Source organism: Thalassophryne amazonica, chromosome 2, assembly GCF_902500255.1.
Source record: "Thalassophryne amazonica chromosome 2, fThaAma1.1, whole genome shotgun sequence".
In the NCBI taxonomy this organism is placed as follows: domain Eukaryota; kingdom Metazoa; phylum Chordata; class Actinopteri; order Batrachoidiformes; family Batrachoididae; genus Thalassophryne; species Thalassophryne amazonica.
Genome location: NC_047104.1, coordinates 21,428,526 through 21,449,082, shown reverse-complemented (window position 1 = coordinate 21,449,082; position 20,557 = coordinate 21,428,526). Strand labels below are relative to the sequence as shown.

Here is a 20,557-nt window from a genome sequence, read left to right as displayed (position 1 = left end):
ATTTAAGATTGCACTTATTTTCCTTTTCGTATGGCTAGCACACTGACATTGTCTGTTACTATGCTTTTTAATCTTTTAATTCATTTTATTAGGAAACAGAATGTGCCGTGGCCTTCACTTTATCTAGATTCTGGGTCATTTGGTGAGGATTGGGGCTGGTGGCCGGCGATCACCTTGGTTTTCTTTTGTTTGTCTTGTTGCTTAATGCTGGACAAACTGTGCTGTTTGTTGTCTTTCTGATGCCTGATTCTTTTTTCTGATGCTTGTTTTTTTTATTTGTGTGAAGCCCCTTTGCCCACATATGCTATCAAAACTTTGTTGTGATTTGGCGCTATATAAATAAATGAAAAATGAAAATGAAAAAAAATGTAGACGCTGATTAATTCCTCACTCAACTTCTCAAGTGCTGTAGAGTGTCTGGGTTTTAGATGATCGTGGGTTAAGACTAATATTCAGCCTCTTAATGACTTTGTGGACTCAAACATCAGACGTGTAGCTGTATGTGGTGAAAACATTGAACTTGTAGAGACATCCACTGATCATGGCAGTGACATACATGTCTTTGGATCCTCAATCTTATGCCTGGGAAGAGTTTATGGAATGATGAGGTTGCTAGACAGAGGTGTTTGGTGATGCTGATATTACAGGAGAAATAAGGTTCAGGGCCCATATCCACGAAGCAGCCTAAGGTTAAAAATAGCTCCTAGTGACATTTTTCTATGAAAAATCTTAGAATTCCTCCAATTCTTAGACATTTCTTAGAATTTTCTCTTGGTAAGATGAAAGTTGTCCACAAATCACCTTAGGCCATAAGAGGGTTCCTAAGGAGGACTATTTAGAAGCCTACGAGTATCTTAAGCAGACAAGATGGCAGAAAAGACAGACAGGAAGCAGAGCTCATGTTCACATGAAAGATCAGATCTGCTCCTCGGATGTGGAGCTACTCGCGGTGAGCATGACGCCGTACTATCTCCCATGGGAATTTGGAAGTGTGATTACGCTCTGTGTGTATATTCCTCCCTCTGCAGACGCCGCCGCTGCCTGTGAGCGGATCAACAGTACGGTCACACGGCTGCAGACGCAACACCCCCGCGCCCTCCTCCTCATCACCGGGGACTTTAACCACGCCTCCCTCTCTGCCACCCTTCCCACGTTCACCCAGTATGTCACATGTAAAACCAGGGACAATAGAACACTGGACCTTTTTTACGCTAATGTGGAGGACGCTTACACCTCCACCCCCCTCCCCCCGCTGGGATGCTCGGATCAAAATCTCGTCTGTCTGCTTCCCCAATACACACCCAGGGTGAGAAGAGAACCAATACATAAAAGATCAGTGAAACTCTGGACGCAGCAGAACTGCAGATGGAGATTCTCGGTTCGCAGAGGAGCGAAACGGCTACTTTAACCATTTTGGCTCCTCCTCGCCTGCCCCCCTGCCTGTTCCTGGCCCTCCACATGTCTCCAGCATCCAGCCCTCCAGTCCCTCTGACCCCCACCTTCCAACCCCTGTAACCTCCACTGCACCCTGGACCTTGTCCCTCCTCCCCCACGACTGTATTCAGCACCAGCCCACCTCAGCTCACACCCCAGCTCCCCCTCCCCCCCTCACTGTAACTCCAACCGAGGTGAGAGGCCAGCGCCTGTGGCTGAAGCAGAGGAAAGCAGCAGGACCTGATGGGATCTCCCAGAGGCTGCTGAGGACCCGTGCAGATGAGCTCTGTGAGGTCCTCAACCACATCTTCAACATGATCCTCAGCCTGGGGATGGTCCCCACCCTGTGGAAGACCTCCTGTGTGGTCCTGGTTCCCAAAACACCACACGTCAAGGAACCAGCCCACTACAGACCAGTTGCACTGACCTCCCACCTCATGAAGACCATGGAACAACTCATCCTGTCTCACCTCCGCACCATGGTGGGCGACATCCTGGACCCACTGCAGTTCGCCTACAGGCCCAACATCGGGGTAGATGACAGCGTCATCTACCTACTGCAGTGAGTGCTCACCCACCTGGAGACCGGTAGGAGCGCTGTGAGAGTCATGTTCTTTGATTTCTCCAGCGCTTTCAACACCATCAGACCGGCGCTGCTGCGGGGGAAGCTGGAAGACGCAGGTGTGGATGGACATCTCGCCGCCTGAACCATCGACTACCTCACTGACCGCCCGCAGTACGTGTGGCTGCGCGGCTGTCAGTCTGAGGTGGTAAGGTGCAGCACCGGGGCCCCCCAGGGCACCATCCTCTCGCCTTTCCTCTTCACCCTCTACACCTCGGACTTCACCTACAACACGGACAGCTGCCACCTCCAGACGTTCTCTGATGACTCTGCCATTGAGGGTCGCGTGTCTGAGGGGAACGAGCTGGAGTACCGGTCGGTCATCACAGACTTCGTGGACTGGTGTGAGCGCAACCACTTGTGTCTCAACACCAGTAAGATGAAGGAGATGGTGATCGACTTCAGGAGGAAACCACCACCTCACCCACTGGTGAACATCCAGGGGGAGGACATAAAGACTATTGACAGTTTCAAATACCTGAGTGTTCACCTCAACAGCAAACTGGTCTGGACTCACAACACCGACGCCCTGTACAAAAACGGCTAGAGTCGCCTCCACCTCCTGAGGAGACTAAGATCCTTTAGAGTGAGCAGGCCTCTGCTTAACATGTTCTATGACTCTGTTGTAGCCTCAGCTCTCCTCTATGCTGTCGTCTGTTGGGCCCCGGGCAGCACAGAGTGGGAAAGAAAGAGATTGAATAAGCTGGTCAGGAAGTCCAGCTCTGTCCTGGGCTGTCCTCTGGACTCTCTGGAGGAGGTGGCTGAGAGGAGGGTGTTAGCCAGGTTCAAATCCATCATGGACAACTCCTCTCACCCTCTGCACCGGACTGAATCTTCCGAATGGTTTCCACCTGGCTGTCTCTCACAGTTTCTGGAAAAATTTGACTCAGCGCTGCTCCAATCGTTCAGACATTTTCCTTGCAATGAAAATCCAACGAGGGGGGAGGACCAGTGCTCACTCAAAGCCTACTCACAGGCGAATGACGCAACCGACAGGCGTGAAAAAAATCATGCATGCGCATATATATATATATGAGGTCTATTAGAAAAGTATCCAACCTTATTATTTTTTTCAAAAACCATATGGATTTGAATCACGTGTGATTGCGTCAGCCAAACTTGAACCTTCGTGCGCATGCGTGAGTTTTTTCACGCCTGTCAGTTGCGTCATTCGCCTGTGAGCAGGCTTTGAGTGAGGAGTGGTCCACCCCTCTCATCGTTTTTTTTCATTGTTTAGTAATGGCTCAGAGACTGCCGCCTTGCTTGATCAAAATTTTTTCAGAAACAGTGAGGGACATCAAAGTGGACACCATTCGAGAAATTCAGATGGTTTTTGGTGAAAATTTTATGGGCTTCAAAGAGATTACGGAGTGTTACTGTCGCTTTAAGGACGGTCCAGAGCGACTGGTGGTGCGCCGTGCTCCGAAGCCGCCATCGACAGGCTGAGCGACCATTTCATTTCTAACGGATGGCTGTATGGATCCGTGACCATCGTGTGCAATTTCTCTGGTTATCACAAAAGCTGGACATCAACCATTTTCCAGCAGATTTCACTTTTAACAAGAGATTTTGTCATGGAAAGCCGAGCGGAGGCTTCGCGCGTCACGGTGGATTCGCTACTGGAGCGAGACAAAACCACCTCCGTTTTGGTCTCACAGGACGGCTTTGAGATGGCGTTCAGACAGCTGTCGGTGGTTTTTCCATCGAGTGATTATCCGAGAAATTGTGGATGTGCCTGGACATGCCAGAACATGTCCTGTGAGGCTTCATCATGGTGTTGCTTTGCGCCATGCAGCACCGCCGCAACACGCGGAATTCCTCCGCACATCTGTCTCAATGTGCCGAAAAAGTGCTGATGTCCACGTCTTTTCACAATTCCTGTGCTAGCCAGATGACATCCCGGATAAAACACAGCATCCAGTTTGGAAATGAACGGCACATTCCACTGTTACAGGAGTTTTTGTCATGGAAAGAGGAGCGGAGGCTTCGCGCGTTGCGGCGGTGCCGCATGGCGCAAAGCAACGCCGTGATGAAGCCTCACAGGACATGAACACCATCTCAAAGCCGTCCTGTGAGACCAAAACGGAGGTGGTTTTGTCTCGCTCCAGTAGCAAATCCATCGTGATGCGCGAAGCCTCCGCTCGGCTTTCCATGACAAAATCTCTTGTTAAAAGTGAAATCTGCCGGAAAATGATTGATGTCCAGCTCTTGTGATAACCAGAGAAATTGCACACGATGGTCACGGATCCATACAGCCATCCATTTAGAAATTAAATGGTCGCTCAGCCTGTCAATGGCGGCTTTGGAGCGCGGCGCACCACCAGTCGCTCTGGGCCGTCCTTAAAGCGACAGTAACACTCCGTAATCTCTTTGAAGCCCATAAAAGTTTCACCAAAAACCATCTGAATTTCTCGAATGGTGTCCACTTTGATGTCCCTCACAGTTTCTGAAAAAATTTTGATCAAGCAAAGCGTCAGTCTCTGAGCCATTCCTAAACAATGAAAAAAATGATGAGAGGGGTGGACCACTCCTCACCCAAAGCCTGCTAACAGGCGAATGACGCAACCGACAGGCGTGAAAAAACTCATGCATGCGCACAAAGGTTCAAGCTTGGCTGACGTAAAAACATATGAATCAAATCCATATGGTTTTTGAAAAAAATAATAAGGTTGGATACTTTTCTAATAGACCTCATATATATATATATATATATATATATATATATATATATATATATATATATACAAGTATAAGTATGTATGTGGGTGTGTATATATACAGTGAGGAAAATAAGTATTTGAACACCCTGTGATTTTGCAAGTTCTCCCACTTATAAATCATGGAGGGGTCTGAAATTTTCATCTTAGATGCATGTCTACTGTGAGAGATATAATGTAAAAAAAATCTGGAAATCACAATGTATGATTTTTTTTAATAATTTATTTGTATGTTACTGCTGCAAATAAGTATTTGAACACCTGTGAAAATCAAAGTTAATATTTGGTACAGTACCCTTTGTTTGCAATTACAGAGGTCAAACGTTTCCTGTAGTTTTTCACCAGGTTTGCACACTGCAGCAGGGATTTTGGTCCACTCCTCCATACAGATCTTCTCTAGATCTTTCAGGTTTGGAGTTTCAGCTCCCTCCAAACATTTTCTATTGAGTTCAGGTCTGGAGACTGGCCAGGCCACTCCAAGACCTTGAAATGCTTCTTACGGAGCCCCTCCTTAGTTGCCCTGGATGTGTGTTTAGGGTCACTGTCATGCTGGAAGACCCAGCCATGACCCATCTTCATCTTGTGTTTCTTCCACTTTCTAATAAATAATCATAACAGTTGTTGTCTTCTACCAAGCTGCTTGCCTGTTGTCCTGTAGTCCATCCCAGCCTTGTGCAGGTCTACAGTTTTGTCCCTGGTGTCCTTAGACTGCTCTTTGGTCTTGGCTATGGTGGACAGGTTGGAGTGTGATTGATTGAGTGTGTGAACAGGTGTCTTTTATACAGGTAACAAGTTCAAACAGGTGCAATTAATGAAGGTAATGAGTGCAGAATAAGAGGGCTTCTTAAAGAAAAATTAACAGGTCTGTGAGAGACAGAATTCTTGCTGGTTGGTAGGTGTTCAAATACTTATTTGCAGCCGTAACATACAAATAAATTATTAAAAAATCATACATTGTGATTTCCATTTTTTTTTGTGTTTTTTTTTGTTTTTAGATTATGTCTCTCACAGTGGACATGCACCTAAAATGAAAATTTCAGACTCCTCCATGTTTTCTAAGTGGGAGAACTTGCAAAATTGCAGGGTGTTCAAATACTTATTTTCCTCACTGTGTGTGTGTGTGTGTGTGTGTGTGTGTGTGTGTATATATATATATATATATATATATATATATATATACACACATACATATCCTATTTCTACCTCATTTTCTTATGTCTTGTACTGTTACAAGTATTATTATTATTGCTTATCCTTGCACACGCTGTTTGATGAACATTTTCCTCTACTTGCACCCTTGTGTGTTTTTTAAGAACTGAAGTAACATGAATTTCTCCTCTGTGAGATCAATAAAGCTTATCTTATCTTATTCTCCATATGTAGGCACACACGGGTGCAGCGGCTTTTAACTCTCCAATTTGGTGCTTGTTTTTGTTACTTTTTTTGCGTATATTCTTCGAATTTTGTAAAGCGACCCACAGCTTTAGCCGACAGAACCTTATTGACCTCAGTCTGAGGTACAAATTGTCGGTTAAGAGCGAATTCCACCAGTACCACAATATCCCAGAGGACATAGCAAGAACACCGGGCTCTCTGTGGATTACCAGCCTGCCCAGCAGGCGAAAAAGGCGGGGTAGAGACAGGAAGCAGAAGCGAGGATGTCGGTCCGGCTCCGCTGCTAGGCTACGTAAACAACCTCACAGGCCAGCATTACCGAGTCTCTTCCTGTCAAACGCCAGATCCATCACCCACAAAATGGACGAATTGGAGCTACAGATGGCTACAAACAGCTTTGTGCGGAACTGCAGCGTTATTTTCATCACGGAGATGTGGCTTCACCCGCTGATCCCGGACGCTGCAGTCGAGCTAGCAGGCCGCATGCTACACTGGCAGGACAGAACCAGTGATTCGGGTAAGTGCAGAGGTGGAGGGCTCTGTGTTTATATGAACCGCGAGTGGTGCTGCAGCAGCAGGGTCATTGACTCTCACTGTTCTCCTGATTTAGAGGTGCTGGCAGTCTCATGCAGACCCTTTTATCTCCCAAGGGAGTTCACGGTAGTCATTGTGTTTACTGTTTACATCCCACCCGATGCTAACGTTAGCACGGCTCTTAGCCTCTTGCTTGCCTGTGTAAATAAACAGCAGCTGGCCCACCCGGATGGCATTTGTATTGTTGCTGGTGACTTCAACCAAGTGTGTTTAAAGACTGTGCTCCCTAAGTTCGTCCAGTACGTGAAGTGTGTCACCAGAGGGGAAAATACTTTGGACCATGTCTACTCAAACATTTAACATGCGTAAAAGTCACTCCCCTCCCCCATCTCGCTGGATCAGACCATCCCTGCATGTACCTCACCCCCACCTACAGCCCCCTGCTGAGGCTAACAAAGCCTCAACGAAAGACAATCCAAACCTGGCCTGAGGGAGCGCTCTCTGTTACAGGACTGCCTCTCATGGGCTGTATGGGATTTATTTTCCAGCCACAAGCTGCAGGAGTACACTGACACCATACTCTCTTACATTAAGAACTGTGTTGACACTGTCACCGTCAACAAAAGGGTCAGGGTTTTTCCGAACCAGAAGCCCTGGATGAACAGCGTAGTCTAGTCCCTATTAAAAAGCTGTAACACCGCCTTTAAATCAGGGGACAGGGCCCTGTACAGCGCGGCCAGGTCTGACCTGAAAAGAGGCATCAGGGAGGCCAAGGCTGCCTACAAGAAAAAGATAGAGGACCACTTCGCTGTGAATGACCCCAGAAGGATGTGGCAGGGAATAAATCATTTTACCAACTACAGAAGCAGCAACCCAGGAAATGCCAGGTCTGACGCCTCACTGGCAGAGGAGCTGAACCGCTTCTTTGCCCGCTTCGAAGCAGACAGACCAGCAGCAACTCCACACCCACCACCCTCCAGCACTCGCACGCTAACACTTCAGGAACACGAAGTGAGACGTGTGCTGAAGGCAGTGAACCCCAGGAAGGCGGCCGGCGCCGATGGTGTACCTAGCAAGGTACTCAAAGCATGCGCTGACCATGGGCGCAATTTGGTGGGGGATAGGGGGGGCATGTCCCCCCCCCACCTTTTCAACCAGGGGGGACAGAATATGGTATGCCCCCCCACCTTCTGACATATATGTGTGTACTTGAAACATGCTATGCCAGTCTTATGTGCAAACCATGTCAGTCTTATGTGCAAAACCATGTCAGAATAGTATCTTTGTTTCTGCAAGTTTGTATTTTTAGCAGCATTGACTTGTTTACAACACCTGTTTCTTGTTTGTCACATTCAGAATTTTCTGGGACTGCATTTGCCCAGATGTGAAACCAAAAATAGTTGCCTCTGGGGACTAGTGTCTACACACAAGTATCAATGGACTAATGGCTAATGGCCATGGCTAATTTACTAAATTCTGAAAGTTAGAAAAGGAAATCAGAAAAGCTATCTGGGACCTCAGAAAGCCCATCTGCAATTATTGCTTGATCTCCAAAATCAGTCTATGTAAGTGAAATTATGTTCAGTATGAGTGTTGCCATTAGTGCCACTTCGAAAATTAAATTAATAAGTAATTTATCCTAAACTTATGATCTGTTGTTTTTTTTCAAGCTTATGCAAAATCCTGAGAAAAAAATACAGTATGCAATAGTTAATAATTATTAAGAGCCTGTTCTTTCATATTTATGAATACATTTTACCACATTGCAGTTGTTTTTTTAATGAAAACTCAACCTATCATTCTTTTTGAGTTCTACACATGTGGTGATACCTTATTTACACCAGGATGTTAATAAAATCAATGCTGGCTATTCTCAGAATAAGTACTTATATCCACAGTTTCAAATTGCATAAGTCAAATGGTGTCCACTTTATGGTCTTCTCAAAACATTAAAATTACTGTTCTGGATGCTCAGAATGCATCTGAGCTTATCTAGAAACCGTTGGCTTCTGGGGGCCTAAAGTGGCCCCCGGACCCCCTGCCTATGGGCTTCGGCCCTGCGGGCCTCGCACTTTGTCCCTCCCAATTTCTAGTTGTAAACTGCGCCCTTGGCGCTGACCAACTGACTGGAGTTTTCACCCGCATCTTTAACCCACACCAGAGTGGGATGATGGCCTGCGACAGGCAGGCCATCATCCCACTCTGCCTCAAATCTTCCACCATCATCCCAGTCCCAAAGAAGTCAGCAGTGGAGAGCATAAATGACTACAGGCCTGTGGCACTTACGCCTGTGGTCATGAAGTGCTTTGAAAGACTGGTCTCTCAGCACATCAGAGCCTGTCTGCCTCCCACTCTGGACCCCCACCAGTTTGCCTACAGGGCAAACCACTCCACAGAGGACACTATCACCACAGCGCTGAGCCACCTGGAGCACCAGGGGAGCTATATGAGGATGCTCTTCCTGGACTTCAGCCCAGCCTTCAACCGCATCATCCCGGAGATCCTGGTCCAGAAACTGACACATCTAAGCATCTGCACCCCCATCTGCCAGTGGATCAAGGACTTCCTCACAAACCGCCCACAGTCCGTGAAACTTGGCCCCCACCTTTCCTCCACCATCACACTCAGCACCGGCTCCCCTCAAGGCTGTGTATTGAGCCCCCTCCTGTTCACCCTTTACATGCACGACTGCTCTCCGACCCATCTCTCAAACACAATCATAAAGTTTGCGGATGATACCACCGTGGTTGGGCTTATCTCAGGGGGAGATGAATCTGATTACAGAGATGAGGTCAATCGACTGACAAGCGTGGTGTTCAGCTAACAACCTGCCACTGAACACCACAAAAACAAAAGAAATAATCCTGGACTTCAGGAAGGACAGGGCTGACCCAGCCCCACTCTACATCCAAGGGGACTGTGTGGAAAGGGTCAGCTCCACCAGGTTCCTGGGAGTGTAGCTCTATAACAGCCTCTCCTGGACTGCCAAAGCCACAGTGGTGGTGAAGAAAGCCCAGCAGCGACTCTACTTCCTGAGGGTGTTTTCAGGAGAAACAATCTGGAGGAGAAGTTGCTGGTGTTGTTCTACAGAGCCACCATCGAGAGCATCCTGACGTACTGCATCACAGTGTGGTACGGGGGGTGCTCAGCAGCAGACAGGAGGTGAGAGGGTGGCTGCAGAGGGTGATCAAAACGGCCCAGGGGATCACTGGTTGCTCTCTGCCTAGCGTGGAAGACATTGCCAGCTCTCGCTACCTCAGCAAAGCTGCCAGCATCAGCAAAGACACATCCCACCCCAGCAACCACCTGTTTGACCTACCCTCCGGCCGACGGAATAGGTCAATCAAAACTGGGACAAACAGACTCTAGGACAGCTTTCTCCCCAGAGCGATCACTGCTCTGAACAATAACAAACCACTTTAATCTGCACTTTTCAAGTTTCTTGTACAATATCTGTAAACCATGTGCAATATTTCAATCAATCAATCAATCAATTTTTTTATATAGCGCCAAATCACAACAAACAGTTGCCCCAAGGTGCTTTATATTGTAAGGCAAGGTCATACAATAATTATGTAAAACCCCAACGGTCAAAACGACCCCCTGTGAGCAAGCACTTGGCTACAGTGGGAAGGAAAAACTCCCTTTTAACAGGAAGAAACCTCCAGCAGAACCAGGCTCAGGGAGGGGCAGTCTTCTGCTGGGACTGGTTGGGGCTGAGGGAGAGAACCAGGAAAAAGACATGCTGATTTCCCGTGCAATATTATCCCACAGTTGTATATAATTCTCATTTTACTTGGTCCACATTTTATTTTATTTAGTTGTACATATACTTTGAATAATTTATTGTTAAATTTTATTATCTTCTATTTGACTAACAATTACTCGCATGATGATACAATGACAATAAAGGCGATTCTGATTCTGACAGTGAGTCAGTAACACGCTACCAGCTTGATCTATGTAATTATTTTATGTTAATTTACTGCCTTAATGTATTTATAAAATTGTTTAGGTTTTTATCATATTCACACATTAATATTATCATTATTTTTATTAATATCAGTATTATTGATATTATTTTATTTTATCATTACTTTTATTTTGCCATTTGATTTTTAAATGGACCACAATGGAAATAAGTGTTTTCACTTTTTTGTGTCATACATGTAATTTTAATGTATTTACAATTATATTATGTACTTACACTGAACTTATTAATGCACCCATGCACACTTCTTTTAATATGTAAAGCTGTTTAACAATTCATTTTGTGGTGAACTGCGTGGAATAATGAAAAACAAGCAACAGCTTTAGTGTTTTTGGCACTCTGCCGCTAGGAGGCGCTCTTATTTTTCAGATAAAACAACAAAGGGACGGCATCAAACACGATACACTTTTCTCTTATGGTGACACTTAATTCACTAAACCAACTGAACTACAAAAACACAATAAATCAAAAACACTAACATGAACCACAATAACAACATTTAAAACCCCAAAACCCAGACCTCCCATAATGCATTGCGACACACCTTTATCTCCTGTTTTATTTTGTATCTGCCTGCATTTCTGGGTTCTTCTTGTAATGGCAACCATAGCAAGAGGTGGCAATGGACCAGGTGTCTGGCTGGGTGTTTGCCATCCAGGACCCAAGATGGTCCTGTGGTGTCGTGGATGTGGCAAAGTGCAGCACCATCACATGCTCCCAGACTTGATCATCCCACCCCCAAGATACTTTAACTTTCCTGCATAAATTCTTTCACTTATGTAAAGTTAAAAAAAAAAAACACCTGGGCTACCAGTTCAACAGTCATGAGGACAACTTCAGTTCAGAGATCCCCAATCAAGGCTTTAAAATGCAGTTGATTAATGTCACATTTTGACCAAACACAATGTGCAGTGATGAAAACGGGCAGTGAACCTTGGCCGTGCAATTTTTGAAAATATACTTGCTCTGAGATGTATTCTGGCGCATTTTGGGAGCAAAATTTGAATACAGTTCGAAATCAATTCAAATTATTAAAATCCTATTGTCTTACATACAATTTGTACGTTTAATTCAAATCATCATTTGTTCATGTTGTGCAAATCAAGGAATATTTGTAGATCACACCTATGCATTTGCAGTTATTAATTAATTCATTCATTCATTCATTAATAATAAATAAATTAATAATTAATTAATTAATTAAACAAATTTAACTCCACAGGAAGTTAGCTTTGAGTTCACAAAAATTAGCATGCAAGCTAACGTTCGCAAAATGTCTGGTAAATGACTCCAGGTGTGTGTTGTCAGGTTACAAAAACAGTGTTTTTAGTTTTTGAAGTGTTTATTTCTCACTAGCTTTTACATAATATACAGAAATGAAGCTGTTAGCAAGTAGCTACACCAGGAAGTGACATCACCATGCTAACCTCTGTGAAATGTCTTGTAAATAAGTTCAGAGGTGTTATTAGGTTCCAAAAAGAGCATTTTCAGTTTTAGAAGTGTTTATTTCTCAGTAGCTTTTACATAATATGAGAGAAACGTGTATATAAACACACAAAACAAAGCAGTTATGAAGAGACCAGCGACTGATGTCACAGTACAGCTCTACTCTGACTGATTGTCACTCGCATTCTCTCAAAAACAAAACAGATCAGACTGAAAGAGAATGTGACATTTTAGCCATCTTTGAACCTGTCCAAGGCCTGTGTTCCAAGAATGTTCCCTGTGAATTTCAAATGTCTGGCAGTAATCGGACTGGAGTTGTGCTTATCACAGACACACGGATGGACAAAAAGCCTTCGCAATACGCAGTGACCATATTTGATGGCCTCGGGTAAAAAGTGAATGATTTGAAACCACTATTTTGTATTTTAGACGATAATACCACGAGTAACAATCAAATCCAGGGTGTTTCCACAAATGTGAGTTGAACCCTGACTGCACTGCTGGAATCCTAATGCATCTATAATATCTATGAATGCTTTGCAGAGGGGGTCAGAAGGCTTATTTACATGAATGCTGAAGTCACCAACAATCAAAATGCTAACTGCACAGGCTGCCAAATGAGAGATGAACTTGCCAAATTCATCTAAGAATTCAGAATATGGGCCCAGGGGCCTAAAGATTGTGACAAAGTAACATGTTTGAATTTTATTCTTCTGACCTTGACTATATGTGGCACCCTGAGCAGAGCAGAGAGTCAAATGTTCAAATGAGTTATATTTTGGACCCCCAAGAGCCAGTAAGCTAAACCCAGAATTATGAATTAAAGCAACACCACCATGCTTTGTATTGCGAGGGACATGACTAAATGTGAAAGCAATCTTATTCTTTCAGTCATTACCCAAAGTTCATGACCATAGGTGAGGATAGGAGTGTAAATCGACTGATGAATGGGGAGTCTCATCTTCTGGCTCAGTTCATTCTTTACCACGATTGTCCGCTACAGCATCCCTAAATCATCAGACGCTGCCTTAATCTCTCTATCAGTCTCATGCTCCAGCTTACCTCCACTTGCGAACAAGACCCAGAGACACTTAAAGCTACACTACCCATGACAATAACTCTCCCCTGACCCAAATGGGACAATCCAAAGTTTGCTGACAGAGAACCATTTTCTCAGAATTGGAGGTGCTGATTTTCAGCCCAGGCACTTCACACTCTACCCCAAGTGCACATCAGCGATCACTGCCTGATGAAGCCAACAGAACCACATCACCAGCAAAAAGCAGAGATGCAACTCTGAGGTCACCAAACTGGACACCTTCTAGTCCACGAGTGTACCTTGAAATCCTGTCCATGAACATCATGAAGAGGACTGGTGACAAGGGGCAGCCCTGGTGCTGTCCAACACCCACTGGGAACAGGTCTGATGTACTGCCTGCAGTGGTTATATAGGGTGTCTCAAAAAATGTACCCAAAAGTATTTTGACAGCACAGAAAAACCAATCAATATTATCAGACATTTTCTGCATGACCATGTGGCTGAAGCATGTAATTTTTCTCCCCAATGCAGTTTTTAGTACCTTTTTGATGTTTTAACCCTTTATCTTTTAAACTACATGAACATTCAGTAGGTATATCTTATATATTATATTCCAGTTCTAAGGTGAAACTATGCTAGTATACTATGGTATATCTAAATATCTAAAAAGGAAGAGTAAAATAGAAGAGTAGAAAAGAGTAGAGTAGAGCCACTTAGGTGCCTGGTCTTGAGAACCAGGGATGGTGATCAATATATGATCATGATCAATATAACCTCCTCATCTGAAGTTTCCTAAGAAACAAATCATCCGTCTCCAGTTTTCCGGAAAACCACTGAGCAAATTCAAGTCTCCTTGCCATTTGCTGGTGAGTTAGTTTGCTCTAAGACTGAATTTTGTATGGAAAGAGATGCAAGTCAGCCCTTAGCATGCGTTGCACAGAACTCGATGATTTTTGTTCTCTGAATTAGGGTCAACGGTGGCATTTTTCCTGGACTTAATGTCTTGCAGAACAAACTTTAGGGTTCCTGAAATGAGAAAACACCATTATTTCCCAGTAAAACCATTTCCTGGTATTCATATTTCAGAGTACTTTTAGGTACATTTTTGAGACACCCTATATAGAGACTGGATCGCACATTGCAACAACTCCGGTACCTTATACTCCTGCAGCATCCCCCACAGGATACCTTGAGGGACCCAGCCACATGCCTTTTCCAACTCCACAAAACACATGAAGATTGTATGATCATACTCCCAAGGCCCTTCTAATACCCTTGAGTGGTATGGTCTAAGTCTCCCTTCAACAACAACAGTTTTTAAATTACAAAAGAATTTGATTCATCCAAAAAAGAATTATATGACAAGAACTGCTGATGAGTAAAATATTTTACAAATATACTGCTTTGGAATGTTGTAGCTCTCTGCTGTGTACTTCCCTGCAGGTAGCGCTGCTGCACTGCACAGCTGCTAATGTATTTTTTTTAAATGTATTATACATTGTTTGCCATATATTACACTACTCGTGTGACCTAAGACCTTCGTAAACGATTTGTAACACAAAAACAGTTCATCCACATGAATAAAAATGTATACTGTTGGAGGTTTTTCCGCCTCCCAGTAGTTTAACGTGGGGAGCGAACTCAGAAGACTCAAAGACTGACAGGAAACGGATTTCAATTTTAGATGTCATTAAAATATGCCTTTACTGAACAGAGTTGCTGCAATACCTTGCAAGCTTCCCTCACCCATACAACGCTCTCCTTACGTCTTCCGCCTGCCCTGGAGTCCGCACCCAGGTAAGCGGACTGTTGCCCTGCGCTTGGATCAGTAGAGCCATGTGATTGGTTGAAAAATGTTGCATTTGACATTTATATGCGGTGACTGCTTGTGTTGCATATCCGAAATGGCATGTGTCAAATCAAAACTGTGTTTTGTCTGTGTAGTGTCGTAAGCAAAGAACAGTATGCATCATGGTGTCCCAGAGGAGATATGAAGTTATCAAACAGACCAAGGACATGGCCATGAGACATAGTGCCAACAATACTCACTAAAGATTTTATTTTTTAAGATTCTCTTACACAGAGTTGTAGCCGAATATATGTCTCATATTCAGCAGGGCTCTACACTTACCCCCGGGGTCACTTGCTATGCCGGGCAAGTTGGGGGGGTCAGGTCTACTTGCTGCATGGCAAATAAACCTATTTAGCCAAACAAGAGCAATCGTTTTTGACTTCTGCCAAGGTTTGACGAGGACTCAAAATAAATGATAAGCAATTCACACCTGGACTTTACCTGGATCCAGATTCCACAACACAATGCAATAACTGCATAATGATCCAGAATGGTCTGACTGATCAAGGTGTTGTAATCTGATATTTAATTCACAAATAGTGTCTCTTCCTGATCTTGGTGATGTTGTATGTTTCTACTGCAGAACCTGCATATTGATCTGGATCACTGCCAACATCCAACACTAACAGGGTCTTCCTTTGTACCAAAGCTACATGTGAATTACATTTTGTCAAGATCCATCAAACAGATTTGAAATGATCTTCGAAATTATGAAAATATAAGAAATGATCCAGAATCGGGACCTTGATCCCGATCCACTGCAAAATTGAATGGAGTCTTCCATGGCCTAATATCTATCTGTGGTGAAATTTAGTCCATATGCATGTAGTAGTTTTGATGTAATCTTTAAAAGCCTATAAAGTGAAATCCTGAGCTAAAATCCAGATCCTGATCACTTCCAAAATTCAGTGGAGTCTTCCATGCTCTAATATCTATCTGTGGTGCAAGCTTGGTGAGAATCCATGAAGCAGTTTTGATGTAATCCTTCAAAGCCTATATAAAGTGAAATCTTGATCCAGAACCATCAATTTCCTTTGCCGAGATAATCCAGCCCACTTCACAGGTGTAGCATATCAAAATGCTGACTAGACAGCATTATTATTACACAGGTGTGCCTTAGGCTGGCCACAATAAAAGGAGATGCTTACCCACATCCAGTGCTTCATCCCTGCTGTCATCACTGTCCGCAGGCTGCCGGATGTTCCAGGTTGTAACAGGCAGGGTCTCGATGTCCTGCAGACTCTCCAACTTCAACATGTCCATATGGTTGCTGTTGCGGTGGTATCTAGGTATGAAGCAGGTTTTGCCCCTGTGGAAGGCGTCCTTAATGATGTCCTCTGTGCAGACTTCATCGTGCATGCTGAGAAACACTGCGATGTGCTGACTGGCCACATACTGCGGCTGTCCAAAGAGCTGAGGACACATAAGGTGCTGCATCAAAGTTTTTCTTTCTGAAACTCACTGAAACATTTTATCCTCGTGCCATCCTCACTCCAACTGAGAAATCATTAAAACACTTCATCACTTACAGCCGCCTTTTAAATTGGAATGATTGCTTTTGACTGAAACTGATCATTTTTCCAAATGTTAGAGTGTCACTGTGACTCATTTTTCCTCCAAAATAAATAATCTGAATACTGCCCCCCAATATGAGACACGACAATTAAACACACGCTTAAATATGCAATACCTATACAAAGAGAATAGATTTATGGTCACACAGTTCAGATCTGTTTCATGTCTTCTTTTTTTTTAAAGGGCTCTTCTTCTTTCAGCTGCTTCAGTTAGGGGGCGCCACAGCAGATCAATAGTTTTTATATAACGGCTGAGTGAATCCTTGTCTTTTGATTGGTGGCTTGTATGTCACGTGACATGGATTATTTGTACCATTTGCCATTGTGGATTCATTTACTGTGCAATAGTATACAAATAATGAATGTTTATGAGTTCAATGGTATGAATATTTCATGAGGTGAAAGCTGGAACAACACCAAATTAAATATTCCTTCCATTGAATGCATGTAAAAACATTCATTATTTGTTTTATATAACGGCTAAAATAGATCCTTTTGACTATTTTTTCCTGGATTTACAGAGGAGACGACACACTTCACCCTGAAGCTCTTAACTTTTTCAGAGTCTGTCAGATTTTGGAACTTACAAGGTCTATTAGAAAAGTATCCGACCTTATTATTTTTTTCAAAAACCATATGGATTTGAATCACGTGTGATTGCGTCAGACAAGCTTGAACCCTCGTGCGCATGCGTGAGTTTTTCCATGCCTGTCGGTTGCGTCATTCGCCTGTGAGCAGGCTTTGAGTGAGGAGTGGTCCAGCCCCCTCGTTGGATTTTCATTGTCAGGAAATGGCGGAATGATTTGGGCTTTTTTTTTTCCATCAGAATTTTTCAGAAACTGTTAGAGACTGGCAGCTGGAAACCATTAGAAAAATTTATCTGGCTTTCGGTGAAAATGTTACGGGCTTGGTAGAGAATAAGGAGTGTTACTGTCGCTTTAAGGACGGCCCCCAGCGGCTGTGGGGCGCGCTGCGCTCCGAAGCCGCCATCGACAGGCTGAACGACCATTTTATTTCTAAACGGATGGCTGTCTGGATCCGTGACCATCGTGTGCCATTTCTCTTGTTATCACAAGAGCTGGACTTCAACCATTTTCCGGCAGATTTCACTTTTAACAAGAGATTTTGTCATGGAAAGCCGAGTGGAGGCTTCGCGCGTCACGATGGATTCGCTACTGGAACGAGACAAAGGAATACCTCCGTTTTGGTCTCACAGGACGGCTTTGAGATGGCGTTCAGACAGGTGTCGGTGGTTTTTCCAACGAATGATTATCCGAGAAATTGTGGATGTGCCTGGACATACCAGAACATGTCCCGTGAGGCTTCATCACGGCGTTACTGTGATCCATGCGGCACCACCGCGACGTGCGGAATTCCTCTGCACATCTGTCTCAATGTGCCAAAAAAGTGCTGATGTCCACGTCTTTTCACAATTCCTGTGCTAGTCAGACGACGTCCCGGATAAAACACAGCGTCCAGTTTGGAAATGAACGGCACATTCCACTGTTACAGGAGTTTTTGTCATGGAAAGAGGAGCAGAGGCTTCGCGCATCGCGGCGGTGCCGCATGGCGCACAGCAACGCCGTGATGAAGCCTCACGGGACATGTTCTGGCATGTCCAGGCACAGCCACAATTTCTTGGATAATCACTCGATGGAAAAACCACCGACAGCTGTCTGAACGCCATCTCAAAGCCATCCTGTGAGACCAACACGGAGGTGGTTTTGTCTCACTCCAGTAGCGAATCCATCGTGACACGCGAAGCCTCCACTCGGCTTTCCATGACAAAATCTCTTGTTAAAAGTGAAATCTGACGGAAAATGGTTGATGTCCAGCTCTTGTGATAACCAGAGAAATGGCACACGATGGTCACGGATCCAGACAGCCATCCGTTTAGAAATGAAATGGTCATTCAGTTAGTTAGACCTCAGTGCTGCTTTTGATACTGTTGACCATAAAATTTTATTACAGAGATTAGAGCATACCATAGGTATTAAAGGCACTGCGCTGCGGTGGTTTGAATCATATTTGTCTAATAGATTACAATTTGTTCATGTAAATGGGGAATCTTCTTCACAGACTAAAGTTAATTATGGAGTTCCACAAGGTTCTGTGCTAGGACCAATTTTATTCACTTTATATATGCTTCCCTTAGGCAGTATTATTAGACGGTATTGCTTAAATTTTCATTGTTACGCAGATGATACCCAGCTTTATCTATCCATGAAGCCAGACGACACACACCAATTAGCTAAACTGCAGGATTGTCTTACAGACATAAAGACATGGATGACCTCTAATTTCCTGCTTTTAAACTCAGATAAAACTGAAGTTATTGTACTTGGCCCCACAAATCTTAGAAACATGGTGTCTAACCAGATCCTTACTGTGGATGGCATTACCCTGACCTCTAGTAATACTGTGAGAAATCTTGGAGTCATTTTTGATCAGGATATGTCATTCAAAGCGCATATTAAACAAATATGTAGGACTGCTTTTTTGCATTTACGCAATATCTCTAAAATCAGAAAGGTCTTGTCTCAGAGTGATGCTGAAAAACTAATTCATGCATTTATTTCCTCTAGGCTGGACTATTGTAGTTCATTATTATCAGGTTGTCCTAAAAGTTCCCTAAAAAGCCTTCAGTTAATTCAAAATGCTGCAGCTAGAGTGCTGACGGGGACTGGAAGGAGAGAGCATATCTCACCCATATTGGCCTCTCTTCATTGGCTTCCTGTTAATTCTAGAATAGAATTTAAAATTCTTCTTCTTACTTATAAGGTTTTGAATAATCAGGTCCCATCTTATCTTAGGGACCTCGTAGTACCATATCACCCCAATAGAGCGCTTCGCTCTCAGACTGCAGGCTTACTTGTAGTTCCTAGGGTTTGTAAGAGTAGAATGGGAGGCAGAGCCTTCAGCTTTCAGGCTCCTCTCCTGTGGAACCAGCTCCCAATTCAGATCAGGGAGACAGACACCCTCTCTACTTTTAAGATTAGGCTTAAAACTTTCCTTTTTGCTAAAGCTTATAGTTAGGGCTGGATCAGGTGACCCTGAACCATCCCTTAGTTATGCTGCTATAGACGTAGACTGCTGGGGGGTTCCCATGATGCACTGTTTCTTTCTCTTTTTGCTCTGTATGCACCACTCTGCATTTAATCATTAGTGATCGATCTCTGCTCCCCTCCACAGCATGTCTTTTTCCTGGTTCTCTCCCTCAGCCCCAACCAGTCCCAGCAGACAACTGCCCCTCCCTGAGCCTGGTTCTGCTGGAGGTTTCTTCCTGTTAAAAGGGAGTTTTTCCTTCCCACTGTAGCCAAGTGCTTGCTCACAGGGGGTCGTCTTGACCGTTGGGGTTTTACATCATTATTGTATGGCCTTGCCTTACAATATAAAGCGCCTTGGGGCAACTGTTTGTTGTGATTTGGCGCTATATAAAAAAAAAATTGATTGATTGATTGATTCAGCCTGTCAATGGCGGCTTCGGAGCGCAGCGCGCCCCACAGCTGCTGGGGGCCGTCCTTAAAGCGACAGTAACACTCCTTATTCTCTACCAAGCCCGTAACATTTTCACCGAAAGCCAGATAAATTTTTCTAATGGTTTCCAGCTGCCAGTCTCTAACAGTTTCTGAAAAAATTCTGATGGAAAAAAAGCCCAAATCATTCCGCCATTTCCTGGCAATGAAACAACGACGAGGGGGCTGGACCACTCCTCACTCAAAGCCTGCTCACAGGCGAATGACGCAACCGACAGGCGTGGAAAAACTCACGCATGCGCACGAGGGTTCAAGCTTGTCTGACGCAATCACACGTGATCCAAATCCATATGGTTTTTGAAAAAAATAATAAGGTCGGATACTTTTCTAATAAACCTCGTAAAGTGTCATGACGCTGCTGTTTGTGTGGTAGGATGCTGGTTTACTGCTGCCACGTACATGCAGGTGGACTGTCTC

The 20,557-nt window shown here is 44.2% G+C and overlaps 1 protein-coding gene across 1 annotated transcript in view; it reads right to left on the bottom strand.

Moving 5' to 3' along the window:
• The window catches only part of mthfs (5,10-methenyltetrahydrofolate synthetase (5-formyltetrahydrofolate cyclo-ligase)), a 37,109-nt gene that overhangs the window by 1,555 nt on the left and 14,997 nt on the right, over positions 1-20,557 (bottom strand). The window contains exon 2 of the mRNA XM_034184208.1: positions 16,179-16,443. Within this exon, the coding sequence (XP_034040099.1) occupies positions 16,179-16,443 (265 nt within the window). The remainder of the gene's footprint in view (positions 1-16,178; positions 16,444-20,557) is intronic.